General features: G+C 42.4%; 1 protein-coding gene across 14 annotated transcripts in view; it reads right to left on the bottom strand.

The window, feature by feature from the left end:
• Nucleotides 1-21,665, bottom strand: part of DPF3 (double PHD fingers 3) — a 182,696-nt gene that overhangs the window by 131,477 nt on the left and 29,554 nt on the right. For 3 of the 14 annotated variants that reach the window (XR_011809691.1, XM_072038816.1, XM_072038818.1), the window contains exon 1: nt 3,012-3,156. The exons of 6 other annotated variants lie outside the window; for them this stretch is intronic. Coding sequence is in view for 5 of the 8 variants with exons in the window: in XM_072038816.1 (XP_071894917.1) it covers nt 3,012-3,046 (35 nt within the window). In the remaining 3 variants the exon portion in view is untranslated. Of the gene's footprint in view, nt 1-3,011; nt 3,158-21,665 lie in introns of those variants that run through there. 5 more of the 14 variants (XR_011809689.1, XM_072038819.1, XM_072038820.1 and 2 more) reach the window with 2 other exon arrangements.

The raw sequence follows: 21,665 nt of genomic DNA, 5'->3' as shown, positions 1-21,665 counted from the left end.
ACGTAAACTGCAGGTTTAGGGGGGGGTTCTTCCCCTCTTGGAGGCCCAGCTGTGCAAACCATATGTGGTAATATAACAAACCACCTGGCCAAATCATAAGCAAGTTAGAGTAAGAGTTTGAGGGAGAAAGGCATGAGACATTTCACAAGGGAATAGACCATTCTCAAAGAGGGATGGGAGAATTGATTTTCATGACAGGAGATAAAGCACAGCAGATAAAAGCAGATACTGTTTGATCTGCCCAACAGAAAACACAAACTGGAAAAGTGACCTAGCTGAAGGAGCCAGGGAGCAGGCCACGGGAGCGACAGCCAGGCAGGTGCCGCTCCAGCAGCACAAAGCGAGGAGATCCAAATGGCCTCTCCGAAGGGCACAGGGGCGTCACTCGCTCTGTACAAACAGTAGGTCCCCACCTCAGTCTCCACAGAGGACCTAATCTTTAGCAGCCACTCTAAACTAAGTTGCATGCAGTGGAGTATGTATGTTCCTAAGAGAGCCTTGTCAGCAGGAAAAGGACATTAATCATTTGTGTTCGCCAGACCCAATGTAAAAAGTGGATGGTTTCACAGACAGCCCTTTCCACAGGTACTTCCTCCGTCCTGCCAGGCATATCTGAAGGTTTTACTTCCATGACTACTGAAAAGCTTCTATAAGCCCAGGCCATGTGATGAAGATTTAACCGATTTGTTGATCCATAAATGATTTAGCTGAAGGCAGTTATTCTCTGCCCACTAGACTCCCTGTGACCCCCTGCCCTCAATGTAGTTTGGGTTCATTTGGGTTTGGAAGCAGGATTGTCACTACCGTTATGAAACACTCTGTGAACAAATGCCCCCTTTCTGATGGCTTTTGGACCAAATGACAAAATCTAAGCAGGAGATTCCTGACTACAGAGAGGACTGATTTGTACGTGCTGAATGGGGAAAAGGAAGAAGAGGATAAATGCTGCTGGTCCTTATTTGCCTGACCATGAGTCTGACTGGTCTACAGTACTAAACTCAGCTAAGCAGATAATTCAGTGGATGACCTTGTGTTAGCCACTCATCTTCCTTGCATTTTTATTTACTCATCATAAAGTGGGGCAAAGCAGGCACCTTTCCTGAAAAAACAAACAAGCTAGCTTCCAAACCAGGTGAATAAGTTATGGAAAGATAAATATATTCTGACAAACAAGAAAAAGCCTCACTTGTTCCAGTTTGAGGCTATCATCACAGGGAAGGAAAAAAAAAAAAAAAAAAAAAAAAAGGCCCAGCTAATAAAATCAGCACAAATCACGTCCTCTTTGCAACTTCAGGGAACTCTGTAACCAAGAGTTCACTTTCACATGACGGCTGTGTAGTCAATTGTATTACATCTGTTCCACAAGCAGGGATCTGGAGCAGTCAAGCTCACACCAAGATTCTTAGAAGTTGCCACTGGTTCTCAACTCATTTGCAGTATCACAAATGATGAGCTCTTACCAGTTCTCATAGTTCAATTGCACATGTATTGCAATGTGGTGTTCTTCCTCAAAGTTCCAGAAACATGATTTACACAATAGGAGCATTCATAGGCATTGAAAGTGTTTCTAACTCTTGGATTTCCAGAAAATACCTTGGATTGGTACCCTATGTGCTCTAACCTAAAAAGTAAAGACAGGCATTCAAAAAGGTACCATTAAAAACAATCAAATCGTAATTTTTAACCTTTAAGAGGAAAAAGCATTTGCTTATATTGCGGTTTTCAAGATTAGCAGCAGTAGTCATAGCTATACAGGGCAGGCTTCTGATTTGTTCAATGCAGCACAGGCAACTATGATTAGAACTTCTGGGGCTGACATCTCTCACTTGCTAAATCTTATTGATTTATGGTTTCCTCACCTTATGTCATCTGGAGGAGATCTGTTGTCCTCTCCCATAACAGCACAAGAATTTAAAAATCTTAAAAATACGCATAAACTGACAATATATCAAAAACAGTCTTTAAGTCAATAACGGGGCTTCACTTTGATTTTAACCTTTGTGGTCTTTTGAATTATTAAGTCATTTCCACATAAAAGAAAATAAATTAGAAAATACTAAATGTTCCTACGCGCTCCAATGCTTTTCTGGAAAACAACAATTCACTGATTTAAGAAATTAATCAAAAATCTGCTGAGTTCTGTGAACTGGATTGATTTTGATGAATTTGCATACTTTACCCCAAAACAATTAGTCAAAAAATTCCCCTATCTTCTCTAGTTTCCATATCATTGCCCTAGAAACTTCCTTTTCCCTCTACCTACCTTGCCAGTTGAGCCTACACCATTCTGCTTTTGAGCAACAACTTAAACAGAGTCAAGATAACTTTCTTCAATTAGAAGAGCCAGTTCTGCATTTATATGGATCTTAGACTTTCTGATTATAGACACATGGCTAGCTAAAAACTCCAGGTAAAAAAATGTTTCACTGAGATCTTCATTATCCTTTCAAAGAAGCAAGAAAATTAAGAATGCATGGGAAATCCAGAGAAGGACGAAGCTGCCCTACTGAAAGACTTCACCCTCATCCACACTAATCATTTATTTTTACTTCTCATCCTCCCACCCAGTACAACAGAAGGAAAGTCAGCACATCTCTGTTAAACATCTATTGTAAAACTAGTCATCAAAATTCACCTTTACCTTTTTCCACACAGCTCTTCTTGACAGTGACCTACTCTTATATGTACATCGTGGATGGCATTTATGAAGGGGAGAGGGGTGGTGTTTCAATTCGGTCTCCCGTGGACAAGCTGCCATATAACTTGACACACACCATAGAATTACCACCCTTGGAGAGAAGCCATAGGCTTTAAAGTGTTGTAGAGCATAAAATATCTTCTCATTCCTTTGAATGAATGATCCCTTGATCTTTTTAGGCAAGATGAGGGAGTCTTGTAAACTCTTGCCTATAAACATGCTGAGATAAAGGAAAGACGCTGTAACCACCAAAATACAAGGAAGAGTACTTATTTTCCTTCTTCACCACCACCCCCTTCCCTAAATTTAATACCTCTGTAAACAGCAACTCCCACTGAAGCAAGTCATTTAATATTAGCAGAAGACTTCTCCTCCACCTTCCAAATCTAAGAACTCCTTTGAATCCACTGTTGGTGAGGTGCCCTCAGCAGACTGTGTACCCAAGTCAGTTGCGTGCACATATATACACACAGAGAAGCAATCTCTAGTAATCACGATGCATATGTCATAATTACAGTTTGTCACTCAATAAGCCCTTTTAAGGTTTTTTATGAGCATTCATCAGCTAACCCTGAAAACACTCCTCTAGTGCACGTAAGATTTATTGTTCTCCTTATACAGGAAATGAAAGAGTTTCTGAGTAGTTAAACAACCTGTCCAAGGACACTCAGGATGCAACAAATAAATGCTGGGTGTTCTGACTCATTATGCCTGAAAACTAACTGCAAGGCATGCTTCTCATGCTTGTTTCTCCAGGCAGCTTGCAGAGTTCATTAACATTTTCAGGAACCATATAATCTGAATTGTCAAAAGGACTTCCCTGCCCAACTTGACTAGACAGAGAAGAGGAAGGAGACTCTTCTTTTATACACTTATATCTCAGCCTCAATCTTCCTGTCCTAATGGCATTCTCAGAGTTGAATGAGAAAGAGAGACAGGTTACTAAGCTTTCTGGAGCCTCAACCTAGCAAAGGAGAGGTATCCTATTACAGCTTCAGGTGTTCTGTGATAAGTGGAAAGTCTCGTGTTATCTGCCTTTACCAGGTGTCAGGTGAGAGGGTCAGAGGTTCTGTTTCAGCTAAAAAGCCTCATCTTCACAGAAAATGAGAACAGTTAAGCAACATGTTCAACAGGTGACACCAAGTAGGGTAAAGAACTGTGAAGGGAGGGGTGGTAAGGGCTTCGTAAAGTTCTTCTCATATTAGAAGTTTCTGACAGAAACCATTATCATTGCATCATTACCTACAGTGTCTCTAGCTCAACCACTATTGCTCTATAAATGCCAGGAAAAAAAAAAAAAAGTACAGCATGTTTTTCTTAGATTATTACTATTTATTTCTCCATACAGTTCAGTTTTTCCTAGAAAAGCTGTTTCAGACTGAAGTCTTGGCACTTCAGAATAAACGATCAAAAATGAGAAATACAGTATTCTATCCCACACAAAACCTACTGCTTCCAGCACTCACTTTAAGTAGCTCTATTGACACAGTATAGTGCCAATAAATCAGCAAAAGTGGAGTCTACAGTTCTGAGCAAAGAAAATCTAACAAAGTTAAACATACTGCATGTGTTCCTTACTCTCAGGAAAGGGTGTTAAGTGATTAATATTAGTCTGTTCCGAAAATGTAAGACTTGCAAGCACTCCATTATTTTCTACTTAGTGCTCCCATTAAATATCTCTCCAGAGCATATTATAAATTCCCCAAACAAAACACGTGTGGCCTAGACAGCCTTCACTTACCATAGTCAAAAATATAGTTTAGGAAAGAAATTGCTTCTTGAGAATGTGTATTTCATACACCACAAACCATGGTCACTGGAAGTAACATGGGTTATAAGCAAAAAACCTGTGTGCTCTACCTGGAGAAAGGAACTGTGAGGACCTTCCTCCAGCTGTTGCCAAATCCATGAACTGTGATACAGAGTCACTCCAAGGGCAATGCTTCCACAAGAAAAGAGAGAGAAGGGGCAGAGTGAGCTAACTCCCATTGACACTAGTAGGAGTTATGTGCTGTCTGAAAGAGATTCTTTCCTCTTTACAGCTGTGAAGAGCTGAAGGAAGCCCTCCGCATTGCTTGTTCTGGGATACAAGTTTGTCACCAAGCCTTTACCACCAAGCTATTGTGTTATTTAAATACGTACTCCCATTACAAAGAATGAGACAGAATTCTTTCAGAAATAGAGAACTTTTTACTCTAGCATCCCTGCTGTCACATTTGTTCCATTCAGATTCCTTTCCATACCTTGGAAAGCGTTCTGAAAATTCAATATGAACACTAATTTGCAGCATGCCACAAAATATTGCATAATAATCCAAGGATAATTCAGGTTGGAAGGAACCTTGGAAGGTCTCCAGTCCAACATCCTTCTCAATCCAGGGTCTGCTGTGAGGTCAGACCAGGTTTCTCAGAGCTTTGTCTAGCTCAGCCTTGGAAAAATTCCAAGGATGGAGGCTGTACAACTTCCCTGAGCAGCCTCTATCCTAACGATCTCACCCAATGATACTAGATGGTGATGTCTCAGAACATTGAAAATAATTGTTTCTCTTGTTCAGTATTACATAAAAGAAATTGAAGAGACAAAATATCAGTAATGCCACCTTTCAAATGAGGGTAAACTCTGGCATATCCTAGGTTACCAGTGAGGGAGGAGCAGCTACCTGTAACAAAGGTCACAGAGAGGGCCAGAATGAAATGATGCACACAGGTGATTCTGTATTAGGAACATCTGAGTATGACTCTTATGGAGCTGTGTCTCCAAGAAGACTAACCATCATGAGGAATCGTAATACACACACACATCTACATATAGCTTTAGAGAAACAATATCCAGACAGGTATGTTCTGTCATGCTTAACACAAGCATAGGGGCCAGCAATGCCTAAATGTTATGTAAATCTTTCTAAAGTCCCAAGCCTGTGACTTCACCCCCCTCTCTCAGTTCCCTAATTTCAAAAATGGGAATAATGTCACTTGGACCCATCACAGGAATTTCCAGTATTAGCACTGATGCAATGCTTTGAAGATGTGAACTGCTATTCTGTGCACCTTCATTCAAAGCATGGAGACTGGACAGTGAGGTGTATCATAATTACACACCTTTTTGACTATTTCTGTACTACACAGTCACACAGCAGTGATTAAACATGCAAAATCCTGTCCAGTATGCACTGGATTCAGTATAAAGCCTGGTAAGTCTCTTCATTGGCTGCACAAAATTCCTCAGCGCTGTTCTTTAAACTAGAGCTCCTTTCAGGAAACTTCTCTCCCACCCACAGCACCAGCGTAAGTACTGAAACTCCTGGTAGGACTTAAGCTGTGACTGTAAGACAGGGTGCCTCCTTACCACCAAGTCTGTAATGACCAGAAGCAAATATAAGGCAGGTTGTGGCTCCTTTCTTCAGGAGGTATGTCAGGCCAGTGGCAGCAGAGAAAGGAGTCTCTGCAGCACATTATGCAGGATGCAAGAGGCCTCCTGCTGCAGAACCACCCTGGCCTTCAGCAAAATGTCCAGTGCCAGCTTTGAAGCCTTGTCCTGAGCAGAGGACAGAACAAAGCAAAGTAGTAAAGTCAGCCACCAGATTCCTACAAGGAATAACATAGCATTTCCTTGTACGTTTTTTGTGCACAATAGACAAGCACTACTCCAATTCATAATTGAAAGGGGATGTCCTTATGACATTGCAACACCAACTGTAAATGCTGGCCTTCTAGAAAACTTTTCCTGCCACTGAACTGCTTTTATTCTCCACCCCTCAAGATGAACAGTGTGATGTCTGTGCTCTACTTCTACGCACTTGTGAGTCAAGGGCTGGGCTTTTACATCATTTTGTCTCATATCTATGATGTGAAAGGAAAGAGGATGTTTGCCTTGTATTTTCTACTCACTGCTGGAAAAGTGAAAAAGCAAAGGTGAAACAGTCGTTTAGGATGACATGAAAGATTCTTAAGCCTATATTGTATATGTCAATAAGGCCCAAGGCCAGTGTGCCCTTTTGGCACACTTCGTGCTGTTGTTAACACCTGGTCAAAATGTTACACGTTTTAAACAGGAAGATTTTACGTGCTCTCTTGGTGAGCAAATCACCATATAGGGAAGACAACAGAGGCTGAGGCTCACTTACTGACTCCTCACTTGTACTGATCAATTCAGAAAAAAAAAATCATAAAATAGGAAAGTACTCAAATTACTATAGTACAGATAGATTGACGGTAAAGGTGGGAAAGTGCCTTTGTTTTATTTGGGGATGCTGTACGTTGAGAGCTGTTGAGCAGTTATGACTAAGTGCTTTCAGGTCATACAAAGGCTGCAAGAACTTTAAGAGAATTTCTGTCAGAAAAGAGCAGGGAGGCAAAAGAGGTGGTCAGATCAGTTTAGCCACTTACCCGTAGGCAGGCAGGCACAGAGGGAGTTACCCTTGCAGGCTTCCCCTCAGTGCTTCTTTGCCAAATTCAGTGGGCACAGAATCCATTCTGTACCCACAAGCAACATAAATAAAGGGATTACATTTATCAGTCCCTACACATTCCCAAGAGAATTTTGGGATTCTGGGAGCGGGAATAGCACTGGAAAGTGGATCTGTTGGAAGCGAACAGCACTACTGAGGACAGCACACAGTCTGTTCAGCCTGTGCAGTTGAGCTGTTGTGATAAAGCTTCTGCTGAAGAATCCTAGAAGATGCTGAAAATCCAGCTTTGAAAGGTGTTGCCAGAACAGGATTCTGAATGAGGCAGATAAGAGGTCTGATCTGGCATGACAAATCCTGAGTAGCAAGCCAAGGGTTAAGTCTATGAGCCAGAGCAAAAGGATCCTTGCTTCTGCTTCCTCCCAGAACAGTAACCCACAAACTTCAAAGTGACAGTTGTGCAATTTTTTTTTCACATTGCAATGCACTGGTGCAGAGGCATCCCTGACGCTGTCTCTTGCCCTTTCCAGCAAGGCTGCTACCACCTCATTTCCTGCCTCCACTCTTCATTGGTGGGAGGAGGAGGAGGAGAAGGGATTTCTTTCTATCAACAGTGGGAGGAAAAGTCACTAGATCCCCTGAGCAGCGTAGCCTCTAAAAACCCAAACGCACAGAGGGGTCCCATCTCACACTTCTCCCCTCGGGAACAGGGATACAGTTCTCACCAGCTTTGGCACCCACAGACAAAGCTGTATGTCATTCCCCCTTGCCATGAATGCCCTCCTGCTCATCCTTCCCAAACTCTCCCTTACCACGTCTTCGCCTTGGGCATGAAAAGTCACTCTTGTTCTGCCAAGTCTAAGCCTTCTCCTCCAGCAACCTCCCAACATGATCCCCAAGGATGTCACACCAGGCCCACAAGCAAACCTCTCCTGCAAGGAAGCCTGTGGATAGCCAACTGCTCTCATGCTCCTCACTTACTATCAGTGCCCATCCTGCTACTTAGCAGTGACCAGGGCCAGCAGTTACTGCCTTCACAGCTGCAGGCCTTTCCTCTGACTTGCTCTGAAAGCGAAGCAGCACACACATCACACGTGTACACACAACATAATTTCTTTACAGTGCTTCTCTCAACCTTAACCTCTTAGCCTGCTTCATCAGTGGTAACTCATCGCCTCACTTTGTTGGGGGTTTGCTTAGCTTCTCCCATCTCGCTTTGGCCTTTCCAGGAGGTAAAGAAATAGAATATCCTAACAACTAGAAATATTTCTCTCTCTTTTTTTTTTTCCCTTTTTCCCCCCACTAAAATAATATCAGTTCAACAAAAAATGACACTGAGCTAGGAAAACTGGCAAGTCACTCTTGTAGAATGTCCCTGGCCCCCTTAAAAGAAGGATTAAACTGCAGTTAACACCTTCACAATGCTATCAACTACCTTAAAACTGCCAGAAGACAGTTTGCAGATACCCAAAGGGTATAGAAAATCTTTAACTAAGACCAGAACTGGGACTACACACAGAGAAAGGTACAAAGTGGAACTAAAGCACAATACTGCCATAAGCTGAAATACTGATATTGAATTAGTTTGTTTTCTGTTTTAGTATAACATATTTTGCTGCATTTTCACAGACACTTCAAGCGTTCGATACACCCCTCAGTATTTTGCTCTAAAGGTGGCATATCTCAAACTGGACTGGATGTTTTCTTCCGTGTGTTGAGAGTTTTTGTTGTTTTTTCATTTGTTTGTTCATTCATTTTCTAAAATCAGTTATTCTGTTTCTTAACTGGCTACCTTTGGTTCCTAGGCAGGCAGAGCAGCAATGCGACATACACAGACAATCAGAAGTAAAGTAAGGCTAACAAGGAAAGTCTGAGACAGGACCACCCTCTGAGCATCATCACTGACAGCACAGGCCGGGGTAAATGCCCTTTGGCCAGAGTTACTGTTTGCATTGCATAGGATAACTGTTTGCTGAGCCGTGTTTAGGTACCTCTCCACACTTATGCAAAGAACAAAAGGACACAGTGGCCTTCACACGGAATTTACAGAGAAACTACATAAAATCAAGACAGAGATGGCCGTTTTCAAATAACTGTTTTTATCCCAACGAAAAATACCTGTAACCAGCACGCGAGAGGCTTAGAGCGTAAGTGGAAACAAATTCCGAGATGAATTGCATGAATGAAATAGAACCTGTGCGGGGGGTTGTTGTATTAGATCTGGACCGCTTACTAATGCGATCTTAGATGCAGAGCACTGGCAGAATTCACTCAAGCATTATCCTGAGACGGGCAGGGTTTACTGGGGGTGAGAATGGCATTTAGGGACTGCCAATTAACACTGCCCTGTGTGCATCTGCTCCATGCCGCATGACTCTGCGGCTCTGCAGATCACGCCTGCAGACAGCCCTATCTGCTGGATGCCATTTCTTCTTTTACTATAAGCCTCTCCTTTCAATCCACAGACTTCTTCTTAGTGGCCATCAGTGATGGTCCTGAGAACCTATCAGGGAGCGTTGGAAAAAAAGTAAAATATAAAGAAGCAATGACACAGCTCTTGCCTTCACATTTGGAATGGAGACTTGCATTGATATTGTAACTACACCGACACCCAACAGGACAATTCTATATACAAACACTGAGCAGATACATTAACAGGAGCTGCTACTTTCTTTCACTGTAGTAAGGTTTTCTGTAGGAACCAGGCAGTGCTAGTTACTTCATGGGAAATGTGTCTGGAAATTTATTAGTGAAACTCAGAGAAGGTTTGCACAAGCACCTGGGTCTTCTCCCCCACTTCCTGACCTGTAACAGCTTTGAGGCAGAGGACTGATGCAATCCCAGCACTTAAATCCCCATAGTAAAGGGAATCATGTAGGTCTTCTTGGTTGTACTGCCAAAGTTAGTGTTTCATTTCCAAAGAGCTCCCAGAAATATGATGTCTAAGAACTCAAATGATGATATACGAAAGCAGCACCCTGGAGCATCCTCCTGAACAATGAAGTGTGTTAACACCCAGCTAGCACACTGACGGTGGACTTTTTCCACATCTTCTAGTGGATGTGTAGAGTGTCCTTGAAACATCTACAGGTGCCTGATCAAGGGCCCAATATGTGATTATTAATCATTCTGTAAACCTGCAGCAGCAGCAACTCCTGCGTAAGGACAGGTCTCCCGCAGAGGAGCCCCGCTGTGGGAGCACAGCAGATGAGAAGGCTCCTGCCCTAGGAGCAGGAGTGACACAGGACTTGCAAGCAGGGAAGAGGAGCTGAAATATCCCCACACCCCAACCATACCGGAGCAGCATGAGGACGACAGCAATCAGATGTAATAGCAAACAGAGCCAGGAACCAAACCACTTCCCAGAAATTCAGAAACCAAGCAGACTCAAGTCACCTCCTTGCCAGATTTTAGTCAGTCCAAAGGAGGAAAAAGCCTTACATAATCCATTGCAGTTTTACACCATGTGCAGAGAAGTCAGAGATCACAGTGTGAATTCACAGTGTTCACGGCAGCACACCTCCCTGCTGAAACTCAATTTAAGCAGGTAGCGTTTTCCTGGGACACAGTAACTGGACACCAAGAATTTTTTCCATGTCTCCTTGAAATCTGGTACCATCTAGCTCAGCAGCAAGTGCCGAGGCAGGTTCTAGGGCCTTTGATATGTTTAATTTTGAACAAGAGCATCTCTTCACATTCTCATCAGGATTCAGGTGTGCTACCACACAGCAAAGGAGAGGACAACCACCTTATGTGAAAGTGCCATCAGCTGCCTTTCATTATAAATAACTTATACAACACATCTGCAAAAGGTCACGGTAGCAGAAAGAGAGCAACATGGAAGTGCAAAGGTCGACGGTGACTGTGAATCTGAGACATGACTTGAAAATTCATCCCATAAACAGCAACCTAGTGAGAGCACAAAAACAAGGAGAGACTGCAACAGGACAGATAGGACAAAAAATGATGTTTCTCCTAGACAAATCAGGCCAGTGCATATTTCCCATGTGTTAACCCTGCCAGTATTGACATATATACCCCCAAGCTAATGAATAAATAGTAAGTATGGAAAACAATCAGATTTTTTCCTTTGGAATGAATATAGGTTTTACTTCCTACCCAGTCTGAATTAGAGGCCTATAAACAGACACAGAAGAGAACAAGTTGCTGAACTACACTGTCCATTAAACAAAGCAGCATCAAACAAAGTTTGCATTCACTCACAACTTTTAGCACTTACTTAGCACTTTGCAACCATTAATCTCAAGCTGCTCTTCAAGGGAGATAGGAAGGGTTTTATTCTTTGGCATAGAGAAACAGAGGGACAATAAGGACTTGGCTAGAAACACACTGAAAGTCAATGGTGTAGGCAGAAACTAAACGCAAGTCTCTGCATTACCAGCCTGGATCATGCCATTTCCTCTGTATAGCAGCCAAAGCATATGTTTAATAAACAGGTTGTCTCAGGTTGTTGCAAGACCTGGGTGAACTGGCACACAGATTTACCCCTAGGGTTGACATGAAGGAGCAAACCTTGCAAAGAGCAAAATAAAGCTCTGGTTACTTAGCCAGTAATCCTAATTCCATCTTGCATTTCTGGGTCTCTTATTTTGAAACTTCTCAAGGCCTTTCTTGCAACACCAAGTACTGTGTGACTGCCAGAGCCCTTGAAATATAAAATCGGCCATACCCGGTCCGACCAAAGGTCCATCTAACCCAGGACCCTGTCTCAAACATCAGCCGAGAAGGAATCCCTAAGGAGGTGCAGCAAATATGGACAAGATAGAGTGATATTCTGCAGGAAATACACTGATACATCCTCTCAACCTCCAGAAAATTGCAATGCAGACATCTGGTATTCAATAGCCATTGAAAGATTTTTCTTCCGTGAAGCTGACACTTTTTGGATCTGGGTTCACTTTAACACCCTGTATATCCCATTCCGCAGCTTTATTTAATATTTTGTGGAAAAGTGTCCTTTTGTTCATTTTGAATCAGCCCATTGATAATCTCATTAGATGTCCTAACTAGCTTCAAGGGAAAGAGAGAACATTCATCCCATTTGCCTCTTCCATGATGCCCCTGATCTTATAAATCTCTCTTAAGTAGCCCTCAGAAATCTTTTTACAGACTGAAAAACCCAAATCAATTTAGTATCTCCTCATACAGAAGTTGTTCCTTTTGATCATCCTTGTTTCCTCCTAAGCACATCTTTGAGCTTTTTGTATCCTTTTCAAGATAAGGAGATCAAACTGCTCACGCTACTTAACATGCAGCAAAACTTGGGTCTATATAGTGTCATAGCAATGATGTTAGGAGTTATTATGTAAAGGAAAGAAACCAAACATTCAACCTGCCTCTCCTCCTTTCTTTCTTATTACCTTATTATTATCTTTCCCAGCTACGGAACACAAAGCTCATGTATTGGTGAAACTATCTATTATAACTCCCAAACCTTTCTTTTCAGTGCCACTTACTAGTTCTGTCCCTATTGCTGCGTATGTTGAGATTGTTTTGCCCTGCATGCACTAATTTACATTTATCTAGCCTGAACACAATCAACCAGTTTCATTAGCCCAATTATTCAGGTTCATGAGGTCCTTTTTCAATACTTCACAGCAACCCTATGTTTTTCCAACCTGGAATATACTTAGTGTTACCAGCTAAGATTGTTACCTCCCTCTCCACTTTCTTTTCCAGACTGCATGCCAATATCAAGCGGCACAGCCCCATTCACTGAGCCAGCTGGGCATCCACAGGTGACCTGAGAGAAACAACCAGTTGTTCCTAGCCTGCATTTCCAGGCTTTTAACCAGCTACTGTGCCTCTAGAGGACTTCCTAAGGCTGTTTAATTTCTTTAGAAGTTTCCACAACATTATTTGGAAACCAGCCTGAGTGTTGTGGTGGCTGCTGAGAGTGGCGGCCACTGGAGGAAAGCTCTGGCCCCCAGCTGCCAGAACCATTCCCATCCCTCCTGTCCTCCCAGCAGGTAAGGGAGAAGCAGGCCTCATTCTCACCCTGTTCTCCATCCCAGCTCTTCCTTCTTTTTCCTTCCCCGTTACCAGAATAGCACTGGCCTTGGCCCCTCACCCTCAGAAAGGCAAAACGCAGCATTACCTGTAGCAGCATCAAAGCTCAGAGTGCAGGCATCTGCGGTCCCAGCACTGGTGCAACGAGAGCAGGCAACACCTGTACTGCTCTATAAATGTGCCGCCAACTTAAACCAGAAGAACAAATATCTCACACAAGCACTGTCCCCCACTGCTTAGCTACAATTTATTACCTTCCATCACCGTTCAAACAATCTCCAGCTAAGCAAAGGTCTACCAACCCCAGGACTCTATTTAGCGGTATCTTGGAACAAATAAGGGCTGTCATGCAATTTTATAAGCATGGGTCTCATATCAGTCGTGACAATCAAGTTCACCGTAGCATTATGTTTATAAATATGTAAAAGGAAACACTGAGTGAAACTCCAAACAGGCCTGTCAGAAAACAAAACCACTCCACGTAGCTTATAGGTAAATGGCACTTCTTGGGGACCAGCTGCGCTTTTGGCTCCTCTCTGCTTTGATGTTCTCCTCAGGGTGAAATCCCATCAATTCCCCACTCTGGGTTCAGGTCCTAGTCTGAACACAAACTCTTGCATGTTGATTCACTCCTACCTACTGCATGTTTCTCCCCCACCCTTGAGAAACCATTACAGAAGTAAATACAGAAAACAATAACAACCTTCCTAAAATAAAGTGTGGTTTTATTGTAACAGTAGGTACGAGGCAGAATTCAAAAGGCTTTGAAATAAGATCTATTTGTGCCTATTCCAGCTGAATTCCAACCTTGTGGGATGATGCAGCAGCAGGTATATCTGTACATCAGCTTGTTCCCTGCTCGTAACTACCCAAGGGAGCACCATTTGACCCGGGGAGAGTTCTTCCCTCCTCCCATACTTGGCATCCTTGGTTTTGTTAAACCAAAGCTAGTTTAGCATGAGCCAGTGGAGACTTCCCTGCCAGCTGCCCACCTGTTACTACGTAGCACTACTTCCAGTGTTCATTTATGGATGGATGCCCTCAGTCTTGTTTTTGCCCTCATGATTTTGTTTCTTTTTGAAAATCAAAAGCCTGCTATAAAATTGAACTGAGAATTATACAATAAGCATCCATCACATGCAGCAAATAACCAGGGAGAATATACAGCATCCAAAACATTGCAGAGTAGCTCCAAATCTCCCACTAGGAAGATGAAAATTTCTGAATAGCACCATCCTGAAATGGCTCAGTGAAGCTAAGTGGCTATAACAAACTTCTGCATAGGAATGTGCTGGAAAATTTACAGCAGCTGAAGAAAGATTCCCGCTGCCTATCTCAAGACTGCTCTTTACCAGCTCAAAGTACAGAACCAGCCAGGATGAGCACAGCTTATCTGGCAGCAATGGCTTTGCAGGTATCCCAAAGTGGGAAGTAACTACCGTGCATGGTTGTAGGGCACCGGAGGATCATCTGAAAGCAGAGACTTAATCGTACAGTTGGTATTAACATATGGATGAAACATTGCTTTAAAAAGTTCAAACAGCAACTGTCAGCTGAACAAAGTTGGCACAAGGGTGACAAATGAGTTTTGCAATTGTGCTATTTTTACTACGTAATACCGATACTGTATAAAAGAACAAATGTTGTGTATATGTTCAATGCCAAACCTAAACCGTTGCTAACAGTGTTGTTATGATATGATTAAAATGTCACCGTCACTACTTGCTGAAAAGGATTTTATCCCCCCCTCCCCCCCCACAGCAAGTGTTTTCATTACTGGAGTTTTACCAGACATGTTTGTGAGAAAGAAAGGTGAAGGAATAACCCAACTCAAATATTTAAAAGCATTTAACTGTTCTGGCTCATTGACAACTGTACTCTCTCCCTGCGACTTTTAAGAGCTGCTGACGCCTCATGGAAAAAACTTTGAAAAACATAGTATTGAAAAACAATTTTGCCAATGTGTCATATTTTCTGTCTTATCCCTTCCCTTGCTTCTCACCAGTAGATGAATCTAGATGAAAACAGAACCTTGATTCTTTAGGTAGACAAAATTTGTATTTGAGCTCTGCCAAAGCATGTGGGTGTTTGGATCCTGTCCATTAAAGACATTTAACTTCAGATCCAGGTTCAATCTTTGAAGCTTGCAAGAAGTGCTGAGATCCAGGATTTTGTTCAGACCCATCCCTGTTACTAAGAAGTCATCTTGCTGCCTGTCCTGCATGTTAAGCTATAGACTTCTGCTAAAGATCTCCTAGGTGGCAGCTAATGGCAACAACTGCTGCCAAATTATAAGCAGTGGGCGCTGCTGAATATCCTACAGGGAGGGAGATTCTGAAAATTTAAGGTGGAAAAAATTTGAAAAGATTTTTTTCCTCTTAGTTCTAGTAGCAAGGCTGTCTTGAAATAACATGTACTTGATTCGTCTCTCATACTGGCACAACTTTCTGGACTTCAGTGAAATCACATTGGCTGAGTACAAACAAAAACCATAGTCTGTATGAAGCCAACCTGTTTTTTTTTTTTCACATTCAGTGTCCTGAAACAACACATTCCAGTCCTCCAGTCCAGCCACAGAAGCTCCTGCTCCCTTGTAGGCACAGAAAACCGAGGTTCATCCCAAATCTCCCACTGCAAATTACTGTGAGGGGAGAAGGAGAACAAACCAATCTTCCTCAGGTAAAAAAGATGCCAAACTTAACATAATCACAAGAAGAAAAAAGAATCTCCTTTCAGCATAGCCTTGGCTCTCGTACCTCCTGATTTAGCTGCACTGGGCAGAGTACTGGAAATGCTGGATAGATACCTTCCTTGGGAACGTGCAGGAGGACATGCTTCTTACGTGACCTTGCCTCTCCTTTAATCAGAAGACTTCTCTCACTTTCACCGACATTTACCCCATGGACATCAAAGCAAAGCATGATGGAAAGGTTAGAGAACAGACTGCCCATCTGCTCAAGTAAAGCTTTTCATCAATGGATTTGCCAATGACCAGGCTATTTGAGGAAGGCTGACAGATTCATAAGTGCCCAGGGTTTGTGTTTCACTGTTGGTAAGTCACAAGACAAAACCACAACTCTAGCAGAGGACCAAAAAACTACAAGCTTATGAGGGGTGAGCTAACACCTACTCTCACCTACCCAGTCCTCTCACACTGCATAGTATCACAGGATGGCACACCCCAGCACGCAGACTTCAAAGAGGCTTCTTAGTCTGAGCTGAGAGAGCAGAATTCGCTCTCAAAACACCACAGTCCCTTCTGCCGAAGAATCAGAGACAAGCAGCAATTGCTAGATGAAATGGAAAAAAATAACCAACAGCAATCCAGGCCCAGATCTCCACTGTCTTGCACTTCATGTGGTCATTTACATCTGGGCAAAGTGAACACGAAGCACTTCCAAACCACAGAAGCAGTAATTTACACTCACTTCCATTGCATAAAGCATGAGATTGGTGAATCAGGCCCTCTTCTACAAGCAAAACGTCCCTGACAATGAACGATGAATAAAATATAGGATGTTTAATTCCACTTGTTTTGGAAAACAGTCAGTCAATTAAAAAAGGTTACCAAAAGACAGCAGCCAAAATCTGCTTCTGAACTCCCAGCATTCTCAAGCCACAGCCTTGTCAATAGCATACAGGGTGCACAAGATTATGACCAGCTCAGGCCGTTAGTTTCCTTTCTGGGCAGGAATCCCAGCATAACAGATACTTATGCATATTCTGTCCTCATTTTATCTAATTACAAATATCTCTCTAGGGATGGGGAGGGGAGAAGAGGTTTGATCACACAATTTTAGGTCATTTGTGCAAGGGATTGCTGGGATATGCATTGATCCAAAGAGTGCTGTAATACTGCAAAAGTTCCCAGAGCCTTCTCTCATTACAAACAAACAAACAAAAACCAATTTATATGAGGTTTTTGAAACTGTCCAATAGGAAAGAATTGAATCACATACTGCTATAAATCAGTAGGAAGTGTATGGAAATGTTTAAAATGGCAAGGCATTGACTAACAAACAGTATCATGTTTTCCTAAACACCACTTATAGGAAAGAAAGAGTGGTATCTATATTATACAGACAAATATTTTATATATATATATATTTATATATATATATTATTCTGCATACACACAATTTTCTCTGGATAAGATCAATAACATCAGGGGAAAAAAAGTGAACAGTCATTTAAGAAAAAATTACTTTATGTTGCTCATTTGGGGTTTTTACTTAATGGTTGCAACTCTGCTGAAAGAAACAACATAGTTTTATATTGCTGAACTTTTAAAAGCCACATCTAGACATGAACTAATTAAGTGAAATACCTTAATATTAAACAGAATTGCTTCTGCTTGCCCTAGATCAGCATGGCCTCAGTCTTCTGCAGTCCAAGAATAGGTACAAAATTGTACACTTCCCATCACCAAAGTACTCTGAACCTGGTTTTGAGTGCTTCAAACCTGCTCTTTAAGCATGGGAGAAGTGGAATACAGCAGAACTTGCGGAATTTCTTTAAGACAAAAATGCAAAAATTGTTTGAAACTCGTATGGAAAGACTGGAGAAGTTATTGGCTGAATATTTGGAAAAGGACATTAGAATAAAACATACACCCTTCAGGAACAGAAAGCCGTAGTTACAGGGAAAAAAAAAAAAAAAAAAAAAGATTTTAAAAGGTCAGGAAGTAGAAGTGATAAAGGGAGAATTGCCAAAGTCAAGAGCTGGAACTTCAGAAAGCTATTAAGAAACAGTAATATTCTTCATACATCAAAACAAAAGTGATCAAAGAAAGATCAGCTGTTTTGCAGTGAGAACGGTACTTAGATTAAACATAACGTAGGTACGGGCCAAGAGCTAAAGGAATGTCGTGCTCGTGCTTTAGTGGGATGACTGAGATAGAAGCCACAGACGCTTGTGCAGCTATAACACAAACACTGAAAAATCTTTGAGCAAGAACTGCAACATGAAATCATACATCTACGGGCAAGTTCTTTAGGCAGATACTAAAAATTAAGGTTAGTACTATACTACTGTAGCATAGCAAGCAAAATAAAATGCCTATTTCTTTGTTAAGTGTTCTAAAACCTTGCAAGTTATTGCAGCAAAACTAAATGAGCCTGAATTTACTGACATAAAGTTCTTTAATTACAAAACAAGGAAAAAGAAACAAAAGAAATTACCAGAAACAGAGAAGATGAGGATGAGCACAAAATGATGATATGACTGAAAAACTACTGAGAGAGGACTGGACACAGTTAACATCCTGAGAGAGAAAGTAATTGGCCGAAGGGAGGTTACTTACAGAGTTCCAGAAAGGATTGGTCTGGGGACTGATCTTGTTCAATATTTCTGCTAATGACCTTGGCACAAGAAGTGCGTGTGCTGATAAACGTTAGCCACTTCCACAGGCTGAAGGGTCATCCAGGAAGTTAAGAATAACGGGCAAGAATTAGATGGAGTGAATTTAGTAAAAGTTTCAGTTGACACCCTGCAGATATCTCCTCAACAACAACAGTTGAAAAAGGACAGAAAAAACAGAACAATACCAGTCTTTCACGGGATGACTTTGAACGACCAGCACTATACAACGGCAAACAAATGCAAAGGCAAAATGCTTCCAGAAGGGGTAAAATTAAAGTTCTGGAGAGGAGGGCACTGGCAAAAACTACTCATGTTCAGGCGAGTTAAATGGGAGTAATCCAAGCTGAAGTAGAGAAGGTAAAGGCAATAAATACTCTGGTGATCAAAGGAAAGGAAGAGATAGTGCAGATAGTTTAGCTTAGCAAAGGCCAAGAGGGCTTGTAACACTACCATACAAATGCACAACAGTGGAGAGGAAGACTTGGAGGGAGCATTACTATTTAAACTAACAACTCCATGCTGGCACCAGAACAAATGGGTATAAACTGGTCACAAGTAGGGCTAGGCTAGGGATTAAAATGCTATTTCCAGCCATCAGAGCAGTGGGTTCTGGAACACTCCCAAGAGGAGTAATGGGAACAAACAGTCCAAGTGGGGATTTAAGACAAGGACTTTTCAGTTTATGAAAGGGATTATCTGACATGGTACCAGGGGACTGGACATAAGACCCAGGAACCTTCTTTTAAACCTACACTTCTCTTAATTGAGCCTCTGTGGCCAATTTGGTCTTTGTCTTCTCATCTGAAAGCACCCACATAGGAACCAATTAGTGCCAACTGGGATGGCAGCTTTTATGATATAGATACCTATCCACCAACTAGGATCACCCACACACTCAGGGCAACAGATTAAGCACAGTGTCTTACTTTAAGAGGCACTCTAGCCCAACCTGAGCTTTGAAGACAGCACAGCATGCAAGAAAATCACGTTCAAGCTACTGCTGTAGTCCCCTGAGCACTTTGCCAAGAGACCACCAGTGCCAGTGTCCAAACTATTCCTCCAGCCATGGAGGTGTGTGTGGGATGCCCTTCGGAGAAAGTCTACTTCGGAGCCCATAGGCGAGCACCTCTCAGGCACTTCAGCCTCCAGGAACATGCTGCTCTCCTGTTCTGCCTGGCCACCCACTCAGAAGAGGTCTCTAAACTCTGGGTGCTGCCTGCAACACCCCATGAGAACTACTGGTCAGCCTAATGGGGCTTTTTTGACAGGCAAAACCAAAACCCAAGGGAAGCACAATGACAGAAACCAAAAGAAATATCCACGTTCACCAGAATCCCCTCAGATTAAGACAGAAATTTTCACCTAGCTTTTCTATCAGCGTAAAGACGAAACGCTCAGCATTTGAGCTGGCCCCTCTTGGAAAAAGCAGTATTTATAAAGACAGAAGCAAAAGGTCAGAGTCCTGCAGCCCTGAAAACAGATGCATTGGCGGGAAAAACCTGACAGGTCCTAATTGATAACCATGCTTGAGGGAAGCTGCTGGAGGAAAACTGCTGCAGCAAAGGCTGCAGGGAGTTACTGTTCCAAAACCCTGCTGCAGCAGAAAAGGCACACATGTGGCTGCTAGAGCGGGAGATGGACATGGTTAATTGACTGGGAAAGTTTAGCAGAGATGGAATTAATGCAAAGAGCTCAGAGCCCAGGCGTGCAATTCTGTTACCAAGGGAAGGAACCATTCGGCTGGAATTGCAATCCATTTTCAGGTCAGAGCCTTTCCCAAAGGCAGAGTGCTCACCCCTCATCTGCTCCTCCTCTTCCCCTCCGAGGGGTGCACGGAGAAGGTAGCTGCTCACAACAGCCTGGGAAACAGACTGCCTTGTGAGGGCCAGACGGGTTTTGACTTCGCATGCTGTGCGTTCAGCAGTCAGGAATTCAGAAGACATTATCAGGAGAGCCAGCTTCTCCTAGCCCTTGGATTTTGCGGATAAGTTAGTTATGGAAACAAAGCTAGAAAGCTAATAAGAGGGGAAGAGGGAATTTACTTTCAGATCAACTCAGCAGAATGAATACCTGAAGCAGACACATCTGCAATCTGGTCAGATGAGAATGCCAGGAGTTAGTTACTGAGGAATCCCAGCAACAGCATGGGAAAAAAAATACACCCAAATAATTACTTTTTAAAATTAAAGTGTACTGCAGAGGAAGACAGAACAGACACAAACCGCAGACCAGATGACATACATGATCTTATGCAGTGATGCACTGCCAATATTTCCCTAAGTAGCACCAACGATCGTGATCCTCCCAGCTAGCTCCTCGGAGTTACCTTCCTCAGTAAGAGAGGACTAGATCTGGGAACCTCTTCATTTCTTTGGCCATTTTAACAAATAGGCTTTAAATACACTCACACATATTTATAAGTAACCTTGTAAAATAAATTGAGTCAAACTGTTCTCACACCAATTACTTTGAATTCAATGCACAAATGATACCGAACAGGCTATGTGGTGTGCAGCATGTATATTCTGCACCACAAGGGGAATATCTTCTTAACTACTTACCACTTGCTGTCATCTGGTTTGTTTCAGTGGTACAATCTTTGCACCCCAAAAGATGCTTTTGCTCTAGGCATAAACCACTTCCATAAAGGATGGCTTAGCGATATTTATCGGTGGACTCTTTCCATCAGCACCAGGCAGACAGTCTGAAGTCACTTTCCTTCACGCCCCCAGTTTCAGCTGGACCATCAAACTGCTACCCAGGAAGGATTCCCATGCACTTTCAACACTCAACACCAAAAGCAAAGAAATGCAGCTACTGAACATCCAGTTCTGTCAGTGGTTGTTGGTGCAACCCCAACCAAGTCACTCAGTGCAAGTCATTCCTCCCATGAGAGGAACAGAGAAAATGATCCCACAAATGGGATTGTGATGCTACTTTGAGCATGATTATAAAGTGGTTTCCTCCTCTGGCATGAAAACGCCATACTTAATATTATAAATAGCATTTTCCCTAATTCTTTTATCCTGGACCGCCTGAAAGCTCACTGTAGGATACGTAAACAGAGAATTCCAGGTGGGAGAAGTTTTGTATAGCTGCTTTCTGATCAGGCTGAAGAAATCTCACTCGGTAGAGTTACTCACAGTAGGCAGAGTGGTTTTGCTGGTAAAC

This window comes from Anas platyrhynchos, chromosome 5, assembly GCF_047663525.1.
Source record: "Anas platyrhynchos isolate ZD024472 breed Pekin duck chromosome 5, IASCAAS_PekinDuck_T2T, whole genome shotgun sequence".
Taxonomy (NCBI): Eukaryota; Metazoa; Chordata; class Aves; order Anseriformes; family Anatidae; genus Anas; species Anas platyrhynchos.
The sequence above is the reverse complement of the archived record's forward strand: the minus strand, read 5'-3'. Positions and strand labels throughout refer to the sequence as shown.